At 37.4% G+C, this 15579-nt stretch overlaps 2 protein-coding genes across 2 annotated transcripts; one reads left to right on the plus strand and one right to left on the minus strand.

Annotated features, from left to right (window-relative positions):
- Positions 1 to 1745: 1745 nt before the first annotated feature.
- Positions 1746 to 7580, plus strand: LOC140823894 (coatomer subunit delta-like). Its single transcript, XM_073185464.1, has 12 exons — positions 1746 to 1852; positions 2181 to 2254; positions 2338 to 2377; positions 3820 to 4043; positions 4365 to 4607; positions 4685 to 4862; positions 5747 to 6057; positions 6199 to 6391; positions 6487 to 6640; positions 6921 to 6983; positions 7066 to 7190; positions 7342 to 7580. Exons 2-12 carry the CDS (start codon positions 2252 to 2254, stop codon positions 7407 to 7409), a joined length of 1602 nt encoding a protein of 533 aa, XP_073041565.1. The 5' UTR covers positions 1746 to 1852; positions 2181 to 2251; the 3' UTR covers positions 7410 to 7580.
- Positions 7581 to 8090: 510 nt separating this feature from the next.
- Positions 8091 to 15006, minus strand: LOC140823895 (stromal 70 kDa heat shock-related protein, chloroplastic-like). Its single transcript, XM_073185465.1, has 8 exons — positions 14301 to 15006; positions 13526 to 13778; positions 10163 to 10242; positions 9876 to 10018; positions 9692 to 9790; positions 9415 to 9604; positions 8932 to 9330; positions 8091 to 8739 (listed from the first exon to the last, which is right to left on the minus strand). Exons 1-8 carry the CDS (start codon positions 14832 to 14834, stop codon positions 8341 to 8343), a joined length of 2097 nt encoding a protein of 698 aa, XP_073041566.1. The 5' UTR covers positions 14835 to 15006; the 3' UTR covers positions 8091 to 8340.
- Positions 15007 to 15579: the final 573 nt, after the last annotated feature.

Consider the following 15579-nt stretch of genomic DNA (forward strand, 5'->3'; position numbering starts at 1 on the left):
TGAAAAAGTAAACCAATCCACAAAATGTTTTCTAACTTGTGGGCACAATACATTTATAGAGTAACTAGTATTGATGACACTGTGAATATCTGTTTCAATGATAATAATTCGACCATCCTTATTGTTAAAATAGGTTTAACCCTATAATTTTCATGATAATTATCACCACTCTCATGCCTAGGCTCAGGGTATTAGCATATATATGACGATTGTGACAGTGTAACTTTGGCATGTAAAATCAAATGTACATACGCAATTGTGCAACTGTATAGTCTGTATTGGCACGAGATAAAAAGAAACTGTATAGTCTGTATTGGCACGAGATAAAAAGAAATGGCTTTGCGGTGTCTATTAAGTATTAACAAACGTCCATAATATCAAAACTTCAAGAAACACGGCTACACCTGTACTCATTAATATACCATCTAAATTTTTTATTCAATAAACCGTTATCATGTTTCATTTCTATTTTTAATTAATTTTGAGCATTACATTAAGTTGTTATGTAGTAACAATTACAATAGTTTTAATTTATCTCACATCTAAAATAATATGTGACATATATTTAGCTAAAACCTCTTCTTTATATTTGTCGCAGACAAATTTTGAAGAAGTAACTATTGTTTGGATTTAACATAGATCTCTTATTTGTATGGTCATATTACATGTATGTATACAGTCGGGCCATTGTAAAATAATGGTTCGATACACCATAAGTGAATTTCACCACATCATCTTATTTTTTCTAGTGTTGATCAGAGGATTATTATATGCTACGTCCGTAGAATTTCTTTCTCAATGTTAGATTGTACAACTTGTATTCTCTCGGCTAAGTCTTCAGTTTCCTCACATTGTACGGAACTAAGTGCATAAGCAGTTACTTGTTTCACCTTCGTCCAAAATCAGCCGAGAGGGATCCCTCTGGAAGGGAGACCTTGGACTCGAGGGTCTCCCAGGGTTCGAATATGTCATGCCAGATTGATATTGAAGATTTCGAAAACACATCAAAACTATTAATTAAATGTTTTATAATATAAATTTGCCGCCCGCGTACTTCCTGAGCGTTTCTGTGCGCCGAAACACCAAACCATCCACCCAAAACTCTCCCAAAAATCGACCCAGATATTAAGACAATCAGACTTCCGTGCGATCTTCTTTGTTTTCACTTCAAATGTTAGACCATGGATCATCAATATGCATATCAACTTCCATAAAAATGTGAAAGACCTACACCATCTAATGATATTGGCATAAAGGTGAAAACACTTTCGGTATAATATTGACTAATAATTGACAAGGGATAAGAGAGACACGAACTCACCAATTTTTTATTGTTTGAATCGAGTATGCACCAATTTAAATCAGACTCTCGATTGTAGACATCCATATTCATTCATTCATTTAAACAAAAATATATATACCTATTTCATAAATATACAAAAGAGTAATTTCTCCAATATTTTTTTTACCTTAGTTGTTAAAAAAAACTAGTAATAGTAAAAATGTAGCAATTTATTTGGATAAAATATGATATTCTTTATATGTTATTCCATTCCACTTTCTTTTTTAGTCAAATAGACTGATTTCGTTAATCAACAAAACAAGTCCATCAGTATAATATATATTTTTTGAAACTAAAATATTTTATATTATAATAACAAAATCGCCAACCAGTTATTCCTAGTCCTACTAATTTATGATACTTTTTTCAAAAATAAATACTACACGTTTTTTAAAAACGTTAAATAAAATATTTGATGAACAAATAATTCTGATTTGTTCGTGATATGGCACTCGGTTTATTTATTATTCTCGACTCGCAGCTCTGTGGCTCGCTCTGGTGATTTCACTGGTATGTTAAAAATTCTTTTTGATGGGGTTCCAACTCTAGGGTTTTGTGTGATTCGAATTCTGATTTGTTCAGAATCATGCTGATCTCCTTGATGTTTTGTTTTGGTTACATTAATCCGAGAACAAAACTTTGGGAACGCTATTTGATATAGAATAATGCGATCTCCGCTACGTTGACGAATACAAAAGTTAGATTTCTGCATTTTTCAGATAAAAAATTTATGTTGCTGATCCAGATCTGGTCTTCTCGTATATTTTATTGTTTTGTATTGGAGTCGTGGTTTTGCATGAATTCTTCCGGAACTGAAGTCTCTTGTTTGGCATTTCAGGTGTTGTTGGGGAATTGTTTTGTCATTTTATTTTCTCTAGTGGTGACTTAGTGGAATTTGAGAGTGACAAGATGGTAAGTTTTGACTTCAATTTCTTTATGTATGACGTTGGTATTTATTTATATTTTTATGACTGTTTATGTGATATGTAATGCAGGTTGTGCTTGCGGCGAGCATCATCAGCAAATCTGGCAAAGGCGAGTGTCTAAATTTTTCAATGTCAATAGTCTAGATTTTTACTTGGTTCGGTTCCAGTAGTAGGGTGATATTATTGATAATTATTCGTTCAAACACAATTCAACCGGTAAAACTTGACAGCATTGGCATAAATCTGTAAATCAAGTGACAACATGCTGGAACTAAAGATTGACCGCTAAACTAATCAATGTAAGTGGCTTACCCCATCTATGAGTCGAGCACCTCTTCAAAATCTACTTATCTGGCTCCCCGGTGGTTAATTAATGCTGGATACCCCCGATGCCTGAATTCTGACCACCTGAGTGCCTATTTTCAAGTTTTGAAACTAAGATTCCAATAATCTACTGTTAAGCAACATTATTAGCACTATCAAGTATCAATGTTGAAGATAACACCTCTGCGAGCTGTAAATCAATATAAAACCTATGTCTTGGCCGTAGGGAATTTTTCCAACATCCTTAAAAACGTATAGCTTAGATGGTCACTTACAAAGTACTAATTTTTCAATATTAAAAGCATCAATTTCGATTGTGGTTCTATTATATGACTGACTACTGTCCTATGCATCGTAATTAGTATTACCGGTATGGTATGGCTTGTATATGCTCACAGGTTACCGACTCATCTTTCCGAGATTTTGGGGATGATATGATTGGAAATTTGAATGTTATATAAACTTCTATGTGACTTCAAGGTAGTGTTTATTATTGGGAGGCCTTTATCCAGATAAGAAATAGAGAAAAGATGCATTAGGAAAAGGTTCTGCGGTTCTGCCGTGTTTTACAGTATTTTGAATAAGGAGATGGCCTGTTATGATTATCCTGGACATGTTTTTCGGCTTTGTTCTTCCTGTTATGAATTTTATTTTGTAATTGTTTATGTCGAGGTTAATTTATTTTAAGGTGAATGGTTTATGCATAAATTGGTCCCGTAGTTGTATAAGAGTTTGTAGACTTGATGTAGAAGTGATTCTAAAGGTCACTCAATAGTCTCAGTACTTTCCTATTGACACTAACTGGTTTGAAGAGGTATCATAAAATTGTTTCAAACACTTTTCTTATGATTCCAGGGCATTGCACATTGTTATTTATTCATTGGCCTTGCTTGTATTCTGTCATCGATGAATTTGAGTTTGGCCAAGTTTTTATTAGGTTTATGCTGCTTATCTCTTGTATATTTTATCTTTTTCCTTTGTTGTTCTTTTCAGTGATCTTACTGTGATATGGTAACAATTTTTTGTCATGGTTTTTTGCTCCCTGTTGAATTATCCTCCCTTTGTAATACCCTTTTTCGTCCCCTTTATTTTATAGCTTTGTATGATGTAGGTTTGTTAATCATCATTTTTTATTTGTACCTCCTAAATAAGTCATATTTTCGTATTTTTTTTCTGTGGGGTGATTGACTGACCATGCTTAACTTTATTCTTTTATGTCTTCCACAGCCCTTGTTTCAAGGCAGTTTGTTGATATGTCTCGTATACGAATTGAGGGATATCTGGCAGCCTTCCCTAAATTGGTCGGAACTGGAAAACAGCACACATATGTTGAGACTGAAAATGTCCGTTATGTCTACCAGCCGATAGAGTCCCTGTACTTGCTTCTTGTCACGAATAAGCAGAGCAACATTCTTGAAGATTTGGAGACATTGAGGCTACTTTCAAAACTAGTATCCTTTTTAGTAGGTGATAATATGGTTAAGCTGAAAATTTTGTTGTTTTTAATATGCACCTTCACTATTGATCTTGTTTATTTTAATGCTCTTTCATATCAGTCTTGCTTATTGATTTCCGTTAGGAAATGAAAAAGAAAAAAATGTTGTGCACAAATTGCTGGATTCTTCAATGCTTTTCGGTTTTCAAGCAATTGTCAGCATAATGGATGGAACTCTACAGGAAATTTCTCACATGATTGTTGTTTTTATACAGGAAATTTCTCACACGATTGTTGTTTTTATAAGTTTGGTATTATTTCCTTAACGGCTTTTTAGGTGCCTGAATACTCGTACTCCCTCGATGAAGAGGGCATTGGGAAGACAGCTTTTGAGATTCTTTTTGCATTTGATGAAGTGATCTCACTTGGACACAAAGAGAATGTCACAGTTGCACAAGTTAAACAGTACTGTGAGATGGAAAGTCATGAAGAGAGATTGCACAAGCTGGTACTACAAAGCAAGATCAATGAAACCAAGGATGTCATGAAGCGTAAAGCTAGCGAAATTGACAAAAATAAGGTGATGGATCGGAACTAAAGTAGCAATGCTCTTTCTTTGGCACCAGTACACTAATTTGTTTTGTGAATTTTATTTAGATCGAGAAGAATAGGGGTGAGAAAGGAGGATTTATGTCTATGCAGTCAATGGGTTCTGGCAGAATTGATGGTGGCTTTGGCAGTGACACCAGTATATCCAGTAATGGTGGTGGTTTTGGAAGTGGTTCAGGCTTTGGATTAAGTACTGACATGGAATCCCTGTCCTCTAAGCCCAAAGGTAATAACATCCTCTACTTCATGAATAAGATTATTATGCCACGTAAAATCTTTGTTGGTGATGCTTGTTGATTTTCACGACCTTTAATTCAAATTTTATGTAAAATATCTTGCATTACTTAACACATAACCTATTTTATATGAATTTGAAGTTTTTCTTCATTCTCTACCTTATCCTTGCGGCAATTGTTTTATAGCTGGTAATTGCATTCAATTAAAAGATGAAGTTGCAGGAATATGTGAAATCATATGACAATTCAATAAATAAAAATGGATCTATTTATTTGGTAGGGTATTATTTTATTTCTATTCATTTTCCTACTTCTTTTCTTTTATTGATGTGAGGAAGAGACATGGAGCGAGTATATAGTTGAATCCAACCATAGTCATAGTCTGTGTGCTCAGCTCCAGGTAGTTTTGTTACTGTACTTATAGGTCTTCCCATTCCTTTACAATTTCATGAAGAGCAATACAGCAAAGTGATGTCCAATATTTTGTAGCGCCATATGAATGGGAAATCAAACAGTCTTTTCATGTCTTCTCATGGGCCATTTTATTTATCACGGAGGCTGTTGATGCAGCAAAAGAAGACATAGCATAGCTGTAGTTTCCTTTTTGAGATAACTCCTGGATGTTGACACCTATAATAGACTTATCGTTCTTTGGTTGGAACAATCTTGATGTGTCATTTATATGCAAACAAAGACTGTCACTGTGTTAACCTATGGTCCTGTTGTAGTTTCTTAAGATGATTTCAAGTGGTTACTGGCGCCTTGTTACTGCTACAATGTTTTTCCTGGCATATATTGGTCTTGAGATGCTTATAAATGATTTATAATGATTGAGTATTGGCTAATTATGTTGCTTTGGAACTTCTATGATTAGGACGTCCTGCTGCTTCAGCTTCTGCTTCAGCTCCACCTAAAGGTCTTGGCATGCAACTAGGGAAAACCCAAAGGGCCAACCAATTTTTGGAATCTCTCAAAGCTGAAGGTGAAGTGATTGTTGAAGATGTCAGACCAAGTATTGGTCGGTCCAAAATAGCTGCTCCACCACCAAGTGATCCTGTTACGTTATCTGTGGAAGAAAAGCTTAATGTAACTTTAAAACAGGATGGTGGTATTGGAAACTTTGATCTGCAGGGTACCTTGTCGCTCCAATTACTTAACCAAGAGGATGGACACATCCAAGTTCAGGTATCTAGTTTTTTTCTCTAACATACTTCATCCTTATTGACCCTTTACCTTGTTGCTTTCTTGTTCCAAGAAGTTTCAGCTTTGTGTTTGTATGTATAGAGTATATATTTTATACATATTTGATTTTGGTTCAATTTTCAGATAGAAACCGGTGGTAATCCAGGAATTCTGTTTAAAACTCACCCCAATGTCAACAAGGAATTGTTTTCCGGTGAAAATATTTTAGGTCTCAAGGATCCAAATAGGCCATTTCCTACTGGCCAATCAGGTGATGGTGTTAGTCTGTTGAAGTGGAGAATGCAAAGTGCAGATGAGTCTTATGTGCCACTGTCAAGTGAGCTTTGTTTTTGGTGTTCCCCTTTTCACAGTAATATATACATATAGATATATAAATTTCATTTATCAGCTTCTTCATTTGTAATCTTGCAGTAAACTGCTGGCCTTCTCTTTCTGGAAATGAAACCTATGTGAATTTGGAGTATGAAGTTCCAACTATGTTTGATCTACAGAATGTTGTGATTTCAATTCCTCTTCCTGCTCTGCGAGATCCACCAAAAGTACAACAGATTGATGGAGAGTGGAGGTGAGGATTTATTTTTATTCACGTATGATCATTGTGCCATAGGCCGGATTCATTGAGTTCCCTTTGACGCATGGTGTCTGGTATAGTTTCAACTTAAGTTACTTGAATGTGCAGATATTTGTTTAAAACTTTAAAGTATGACTAGACTTGAATGTTGGCATCATAGGGATTTGTGTTTGTTGCATGAGGGATTCATGCTAGAGGAGTTTCTGACATATTAAATTAGTTGCATATATTCTGAATATCAAGCATATGTGAACATTGTTGATATAAATTGCAGGTATGATTCCAAAAAATCTATTTTAGAGTGGTCTATTGTGCTTATTGATAACTCAAACCGCAGGTTAGTTTGCTACAAATTTACTTCATTTGATATTTCATAGTATTCTTATTCAGTTTTAATCGAAAATTGGATACTCTTGCAGTGGATCTATGGAATTCGTTATTCCTGCAGTAGATACTTCCGAGTTATTCCCAATTTCTGTGCGTTTTACTTCTTCAAGCACTTTCAGTGATCTGAAGGTTTTTCTCTCCATCCCCTTTGTTACAGAAATACTTTGATTACAATATTCGGCACCAAATGACTCGTTGAACGTAGAACAGAGTTGCAATCCTTTTTTCGAATGCAGCACGTCCTCTCAGTTAGTGTTGTAATTTAACTGATTTCAATTATGGCAGGTCAGTCAACGTTTTGCCATCGAGAGGAGGGAATCCGCCAAAGTTTTCACAGAGAACTCAGCTGTCCACTGAAAATTACCAAGTAGTTTGATCTCACCGACAGTGAGAACCCTATATTTTTGGTCAGTTTCTGCTTCGAAACCGGACACATTCTGTTTTATTTGCATTTTACTGTTTTCATTCCAAACTTGTCTATAATTGTATCTTGCCCAAGTTGACATTTCCGGGGATGAAAGTTAAAATACGAAGGTGTTTTTCATAATCGTTGTTGCGCCATGATTTTCTCGTGCTTTTAATAAAATATATTTGACGTGAAAATTCTGATCGTTCAATTCCCATTTAAAAAGTGATAACAGTATGAAACATTGCTTTATGGGTTTAAATATACTTTCGCCGCTAATTAATCAGGGATGTTTATGGATTGGATGGTGAAGTCCAGTGGCGCCCCCGTGTATGCACCATACGTTGGCCACTGAACATCGAACTTGTCTTGAGACATTACGTGCGATACTGATGTATCCATACTTGTCTTGTGCATGAAAACATCTCTAACAAACTCTTATAAGAGATTCCGGGATAAATACTCTAATAATTTGTTCTTTTATCACTCAGATATTGCTAATAAAGCAGCTCACGTACCTAATGATCAAGTGTTGTGTGGGGAGCATATTAAGAAACAGACATGTATAATAAGTACGCTAGTATAATAAAAAACTTTGAAAAATGAAACTAGCTACAAAGAACCCAGTACACACTCAAGTAAACATTGCGGTGAACAGAACAATGAAATGCAGAATTTACTATATGGAACTCCCAAACCCATCGTTGATGTTGGCAGATGATACAATCTGGGAGGTTAAAACATTAGGATGTTCAAAAACTCTCATACTATGTTGTAATAACTAAATTTGCTCAAACACCGTCTCCATCAAAATCGAGCAAAAATATTCTCGTATAAACACAAGAAGGAATGATAGGAGGTTAAGATCGCTGATCAGGCTTGATATCTGTCTCATGTCCCCTCATTTGCTGTCTGTGAAGTCGGCATCAATGACATCTCCTTCAGGTCCCTTGCCTGATGATTCCGAAGAGGTAGCTCCTCCTCCAGGCGTGGGGCCGGTACCAGGTGTTGCACCTGTTTGGTTATATAATGATTGGCCAAGCTGCATAACCTCTTGATTTAGAGCACTCATTGCATCCTTCATTGCTTGGGTTGAGCCACCAGAAATGGCATCCTTAAGTTCTCCAAGTTTTGCCTCAACCTTTTCTTTTACTGGGGGAGGAACTTTGTCTCCAAGTTCCTTCAATTGCTTCTCCGTCTGGTAAACTACAGAATCAGCCTGATTTTTAGTATCTATTGCATCTCTCTTCTCCTTGTCTTCTTTTGCAAATTTTTCAGCTTCATTAACCATTCTCTGCACCTGTAGTAACATATAAGAGCGCACTGGATCAGGACTAGGGGAAAAAATTGCAAGTTTCCAGATAAGTAATTAACGAGGGTTTAATATAGTCAGTTAAAAGACAGACTTTCATTTCATTAGCTCAAATTTAGCTTGCTGCTGTAGTGGTTGTAAAAGCATATGATATGGTGAAGACATCATAAAAAACTCTACCTCATCACTAGGCAATGTGCTGGCACCAGTAATGGTGATATCTTGCTTTTTCCCAGTTCCCTTGTCAATGGCAGTGACAGAGAGTATTCCATTTGCATCAATGTCAAATTTAACCTCAATTTGAGGAACCCCGCGAGGGGCTGGGGGAATTCCATCAAGACGGAAGCTGCCTACAGATTTGTTATCTCTAACAAACTCTCTCTCGCCTTGAAGAACATTTATCTCAACACTTGTCTGACCATCAGCTGCTGTTGAGAACACCTCTGATTTTGAAGTAGGCAAAGTGGTATTTCGAGGAATAATCTTGGTCATTACCCCACCAAGTGTTTCCAACCCCAAAGACAGCGGGGTTACATCCAGAAGGACTATATCGCTAACATCTCCCGCCAAAACACCAGCCTAAACAAATAAAATAAGCAAGAATGTTTGTCAAACGATGTTACCCAGCCAGAATAAGACAGCTAAAACAGGGTATGCCCAAACCTGAACTGCTGCTCCAAGGGCAACAACTTCATCTGGGTTGACAGTAACATTCGGGTCCTTTCCAGTCAATTTCTTGACAAGTTCCTGGACAGCTGGAATACGTGTGGAACCACCAACAAGGATAACTTCGTCAATATCACTGAAAGACAGCTTCGCATCCCTCAATGAATTTTGAACAGGTGTTTTGAGTCTGATAAAGAAACGGTTTCCTCCAATAAGTTGCAAAATATTATATAATCACAACATGCTAATTACTCAAAAAGATGATTGAGCTGACCTGTCCAGTAAATCTGAGCACAACTCCTCAAATTTAGCACGTGTAATAGTTGTTTCAATATGTTTCGGGCCATCAGCAGTGGCAGTAATGAAAGGCAAACTAGCAAAACGAAGAAAACAACGTGAACAATTAAGCATGCAAGAAGTTGCAAAGGGTGTCAGCGAATTTTGAACTATAAACGTGCCTGATATTAGTTTGCGTCAAAGATGACAATTCCATCTTAGCCTTCTCAGCTGTCTCAGTCAAACGCTGAAGAGCTTGCTTGTCCTTCAAAAGATCTATCCCCTCATCCTTTTTGAAACTTGCAGCAAGCCAATCAACAATTCTCTGGATGAAATCCAAAAAAGTGAATGACAGCATCAACAATCAAATGCAGTTGTAAAATTAAATATGCATATTTCCAACATCACAGCAACAATGACAAGAAACTGGAGAGTCGTCTTCAAAGAATTAGCAATAAGAAATCTGAACCTTGTCAAAGTCATCACCACCAAGATGTGTATCTCCAGAAGTAGACAGCACCTCAAACACACCATCACCAACCTCGAGAACTAATCAAAAGGAAGAAGGAAAATTAAAAATAACTTCATGTCAACGGCCTAAACATTCATGAACTATTGAACACACTAGACAATTGTATCTCAAATCAAAAACACTAGTTCACAATATATTTGGAGGCGATAAAGTAGCCAATGAATGCATCCAAGAAAATAGCAATGTTTCTTATAGCTTGTTCACGGGCCTCAACTAGAATTTCAGGACACAGTTGAGTACTCTTGTACAAGTAAAGAATTCTACCATTTTAAATATGGCATGACAAAAACTGATGCTTGAGCTGTTAAGCTCACGCAGAAATTAATGCAAACGTATTAACAGTTTAGAGGGTGAGGGGAAGGCTTCGGAACGTGTAGTGGCCGAGAGGATAGAAGCGAAGATGATGTTAGAAGAGATGATTAATCGAAAGAATCAAATGAATTTTCAGAAAAGCAAGATAAAATGGATCAAAGAAGGGGATCATAATTCTAAATTCTTTCACTCGCTTCTTAACCACCGTAAGAGTAAGGCAATCATTGATAAAATCGAAAGAAATGATGGTACAATTACAACTAGTGAGGATGAAATCGTTTCAATCATTTCAGAATTCTTCATGAGATTGTACAGCAAGTCGGGAGATAGATGTTGGGGTATTGAAGGCGTGAATTGGAGTCCAATTGAAGCCGTGATGAGTCGTCAACTTGAACAAAAATTTAGCGAAGAAGAGGTGAAAGAAGCAGTCTTCAAGTGTGATGGGGGCAAGAGCCCGGGACCTGATGGATTTACCCTCGCTTTTTTCCAGGAATGCTGGGAATTAGTAAAGACAGATATCATGTTGGTTTTTGATGAATTTTTCAGTAGTGGCATCGTCAATGGAATCACCAATGAGACTTATATATGCTTGATTAGAAAGAAAGCCGACTCGTTCAAGGTAAAGGATTTTAGACCCATTAGTCTAATAACAAGCATATACAAAATTTTATCAAAAGTCCTATCAGCAAGACTGAAGAGAGTCATGGCGTCGACAATTTCAGAATCTCAAAATGCATTTGTTGAAGGACGACAGATTCTCGACTGTGGCCTTATAGCGAATGAATTGCTCGAAGAAACTAGGATTAAGAAAACAAAAGGATGGGTTTTGAAAGTGGATTTTGTGAAGGCCTACGACAATGTGAGTTGGGAGTTTTTGGATTACGTTTTAACGAAGAAAGGGTTTGGAGACAGATGGAGATCATGGATGAGAGGTTGTGTATCGAAGGTAACTTTTTCAGTTATGATCAATGACCGACCGAGAGGAAAATTCAGGGCTTTCAAAGGTCTTCGTCAAGGAGATCCATTATCTCCCTTTCTTTTCAACTTGGTTGTTGATGTGTTGGGAAGATTGATAGACAAAGCCAAGGAATCACATCTTTTAAAGGGGATAGAGGTAGGCAAAGAAAAGATTGAGATAACTCATATCCAGTTTGCGGATGACACGCTTTTTTTCGCAAGGAGCGACGATCACATAAAATTCTTGGCTAAAGTGGTGCATTCATTTTGTGATATATCGGGTTTAAAGATCAATTGGGAGAAGAGCTCACTGCTGGGAATTAACCGCGATAGTGATCAAATTGAAAGGTTGGCAAGACACGTGGGATGTGGTACACAGTCATGGCCTATTACTTATTTGGGTGTACCCTTGGGTGGAAATCCTTTGAAAGAAGTATTTTGGCAGCCTGTGGTTGCTAAAATGTCCAGAAAATTGGCCACATGGAAGAAAGCATTTTTGTCGAAAGGAGGTAGATTAACATTGATTCTTTCGGTGTTGAATTCGATGCCCATTTATTACATGTCGTTATTCAAGGTTCCAAAATCTGTTGAGGTATCATTGGACAAGATATCGAGGGACTTTTTATGGGACGGAATGGATGGAGAGAGTCATTTTCATTTGGCCGCATGGGATCAAGTTTGCAAACCGAAGGAAAGAGGTGGATTGGGGATTTCAAAAATCAGATTCAAAAATACAGCATTGCTTGGGAAGTGGTGGTGGAGATTTTTTCGAGAAGAGGGCACACTGTGGAAAAAAATTATTGTGAGCAAATATGGATTACAAGAAACCGGTTGGGATGCGGGATTGGCAAGAAATGTAACATACCGATGTCCTTGGAAATTTATTTCCCGGATACACCCAATTTTTAAGAACTGGACTTTAATTAAGGTGAGAGGCGGGAATAAGGTTAGATTTTGGGAGGATAATTGGGTGGGCGACTCTTCTTTCAAGGTTTGTTTTCCAGCTTTATTTCAACTTTCATCGTGTCACAACTTACCTATCTCTTACTATGCTCATGTCGGGGGTACAAATCGAGAACACTCTTGGGATTTTCATTTTAGGAGGGCAGTGAGAGATGTAGAGATTGATCAACTCACAGGGTTATTAGAAGTCTTAGAGCCTGTTAGATTGGTTGAGGGGGTGGATGATTTTATCCAGTGGAGAGGGGATCCGTCGGGTTTGTTTTCTGTTGGCTCTTTCTATGATTCATTTTTCTCATCAAACCTTTTCCCAAAATATCAACTCTTTGATAAAATCTGGAGAGTTCCTGTTCCTAGTAAGATTCAGTTTTTCTCTTGGACTACAACTCTGGGTAAGCTACCGACATCGGAGATGCTTCAAAAAAGATGCCCCGGCCTTGCGTTGTGTCCAAATTGGTGTGCTTTATGCAGACATGACTCGGAGTCTCAGGATCACATTTTCATACATTGTCCATTCTCGTCTTCTTTATGGATTAAAGCTTTGCAGGAGTTGAGGTTGTTTTGGGTTACGCCTAAATCAACTAAAGACTTATTCAGCATGGATTTGGGCCGGACAACAGGCAAGAGAGGAGGAATATTTTGGCGAGTAGTGGTTCAATGCATTTGCTGGACAATTTGGTTGGAAAGAAACCAGAAAAAGAATCGGACGTCCACAAATGCTGGGAGAAAATCAAGCTTAATGTCGCCACATGGATTGGAATTAACAAGGAGTTCAAGAATGTTTCGGTTTTTGATTTGATAAGACAGTGGGACTATGTGTATCACTAGACCATTAGTGCGATAGATTATGAATTTTTAGGTCATCTGCTATAATCGATGACTGATGTAATCATTTTTATCACTTAAATTAAAATATTGTTTCCTATCAAAAAAAAAAGAAAAAAAATGGACCCTATTTTAAACAACAAAATGAACAGGTAAGACAAGACGACAATCATGCTTCAGTTGAACAACAGAAAATGGGGAACCGGGACAAGGGTTGAGCTAAAAAATAAATGAGACATTCCTCACCTGAAACATCAAAAGTACCACCTCCAAGATCAAAAACTAGAATAGTTTCATTGCTTTTCTTCTCAAAACCATAGGCCAATGATGCTGCAGTGGGCTCATTTATAATACGGAGAACTTCTAAGCCAGCGATACGACCAGCATCTTTGGTTGCAGTTCTCTGAGAATCATTGAAGTAAGCAGGAACAGTGACCACAGCTTTAGTGACCTTGTTATTCAAAAACTTTGAAGCATCATCCACAAGCTTCCTCAAAACCTAAAGCCAGAGAGCGAAAGAAGAATTGCTTAAAACCATCCTTTGGCATTTTATACAGCACAATTATCATATTAATATATAGGAAAAAAGTTAAACCGACCATTAATTGAACTAGAGAACAACTATAAGATGCATTATTCACACCAATAAACTCAATCGTTAGGTGCTAAAGCAGTGTGCCTGAAGGGTGCACTATCATTGATCTCAAAGTTTACATGCACAAGAGGGAAAAAAAATTGTTCTCGGGATAAAATATTACATGTTCTTTAACTCCAAGAACATAAGTCAAACAATCTAAGCACTCACATTTCAAAAACATATTTATGAAGTTCATAAACTAAAAATTCGCACTGAATTTAATGCAATCAACTTGACCTCAACAAAAGGACATCCTTTTCCAATAAAATTTCTACAGAAACCTCATCAACTGCGACAGAGTGAATAGCCTTCTCATCAAGAAAGACATAGAATGACCACTTTCATTATAAAGGCGGAAATGACAAGTATGTATTATATACACACCTGAGCCGAGATTTCCTCAGCAGCAAACTGCTTCCCAATTGCAGGACAATCGAGCTTAACATTCCCATTCTCATCCCTTACCACATTGTAAGAAACCTGCTTCGACTCCTCATCCACCTCAGACATCTTCCTCCCAATAAACCTCTTCACCGAGAAGAAGGTATTCTGGGGGTTCACCACCGCCTGCCGCTTTGCAATTTGCCCAACCAGCCTATCTCCGGCCTTCGTATATGCAACCACAGACGGCGTAGTTCGCTGACCCTCAGCGTTAGTCACAATCGTGGGCTTCCCTCCCTCCATCGCCGCCACGGCAGAATTCGTCGTCCCGAGATCAATCCCCACAACTTTCTCCGCGACCACACGGAAGTGACGGCTGCCACCTCTGACCTTGCTCTTGAGATTGAGACCAAACGACACCGAGTTGTTGAGCTTCGTCCCAAAAAACACAGTCTTGTTGGGATGGTTCAGTCTGTTTGAGGAAGTGAAGTGAGTGGTAGCACCAAGGGCGTGAATTTGAGCTGTGGATGAAGCCATGATTTGCAAAATCGGATTCTAAACTGCTTTAGGGTTAATAGACGAGTGGGGAACCTAGAAATTGGAGACGGTGGAAGGAAGAGCGAGTAGCGATTTGGTGGAGGGGAAGGAGATAAGAGAAGGAAGGGTGTTAGGTTTATGACTCTCCTCTCACCTTCTAGAAACCTCGTCTCGTCTACGCCTAAATATAAATATAAATATAAATATAAAAAAAAATGTTTCAACTTGTGCCAACAAATCAGGAAAAATTATTTAAATTAAGTTAAAAAAAAAGGGTTTTCTATGTATCATAATCACACGTACAGTTTGTGCCAAGAAATCAGGAAGCAGACAAAAACAAGTGTAAGTCCTAGGGACAACGATGGATCAAGAATAAACAAAGAAATAGTTTATGAATGTAGGTGCATATACATAAATAAATTACCTGAAGGATTCCAAATGAAAGCATCTTCTCTAAACCTCTGACCATCAATTTCAATTATAGGTACTAGGTTGTCTGCAGTTGGTCTGCAAAATGGTTTATAAATATCAATGGAAACATATGAATAAAAGCTCAATCCATCTAAATAAATTTGTTATTTGTCCACAATAGAAAAGTCGGACCGGAATCTGACGGGGTTCTTGGATGTTCCCCATTCATGATTATACATACTTCCACTGGGGGCTCTTCAGACTCATGCGAATGATTTGATCAAAGTCACACCGATCAATTGCAATCTGCTCCAGGCACCTTTGCACAGTCATC

This window comes from Primulina eburnea, chromosome 2 (assembly GCF_022965805.1).
Source record: "Primulina eburnea isolate SZY01 chromosome 2, ASM2296580v1, whole genome shotgun sequence".
Classification (NCBI taxonomy): Eukaryota; Viridiplantae; Streptophyta; class Magnoliopsida; order Lamiales; family Gesneriaceae; genus Primulina; species Primulina eburnea.

Excerpts from the sequence above, each read along its gene's own strand:
- LOC140823894 (XM_073185464.1), top strand. Across the intron at positions 4,608-4,684 it reads GCGAAATTGACAAAAATAAG|ATCGAGAAGAATAGGGGTGA; the intron begins GTGATGGATCGG and ends AATTTTATTTAG. Across the intron at positions 6,392-6,486 it reads GTCTTATGTGCCACTGTCAA|TAAACTGCTGGCCTTCTCTT; the intron begins GTGAGCTTTGTT and ends GTAATCTTGCAG.
- LOC140823895 (XM_073185465.1), bottom strand. The coding sequence starts at position 14,834 with ATGGCTTCATCCACAGCTCAAATTCACGCCCTTGGTGCTACCACTCAC. Across the intron at positions 10,019-10,162 it reads GTGGTGATGACTTTGACAAG|AGAATTGTTGATTGGCTTGC; the intron begins GTTCAGATTTCT and ends GATTTCATCCAG. Across the intron at positions 8,740-8,931 it reads GCACATTGCCTAGTGATGAG|GTGCAGAGAATGGTTAATGA; the intron begins GTAGAGTTTTTT and ends ATGTTACTACAG.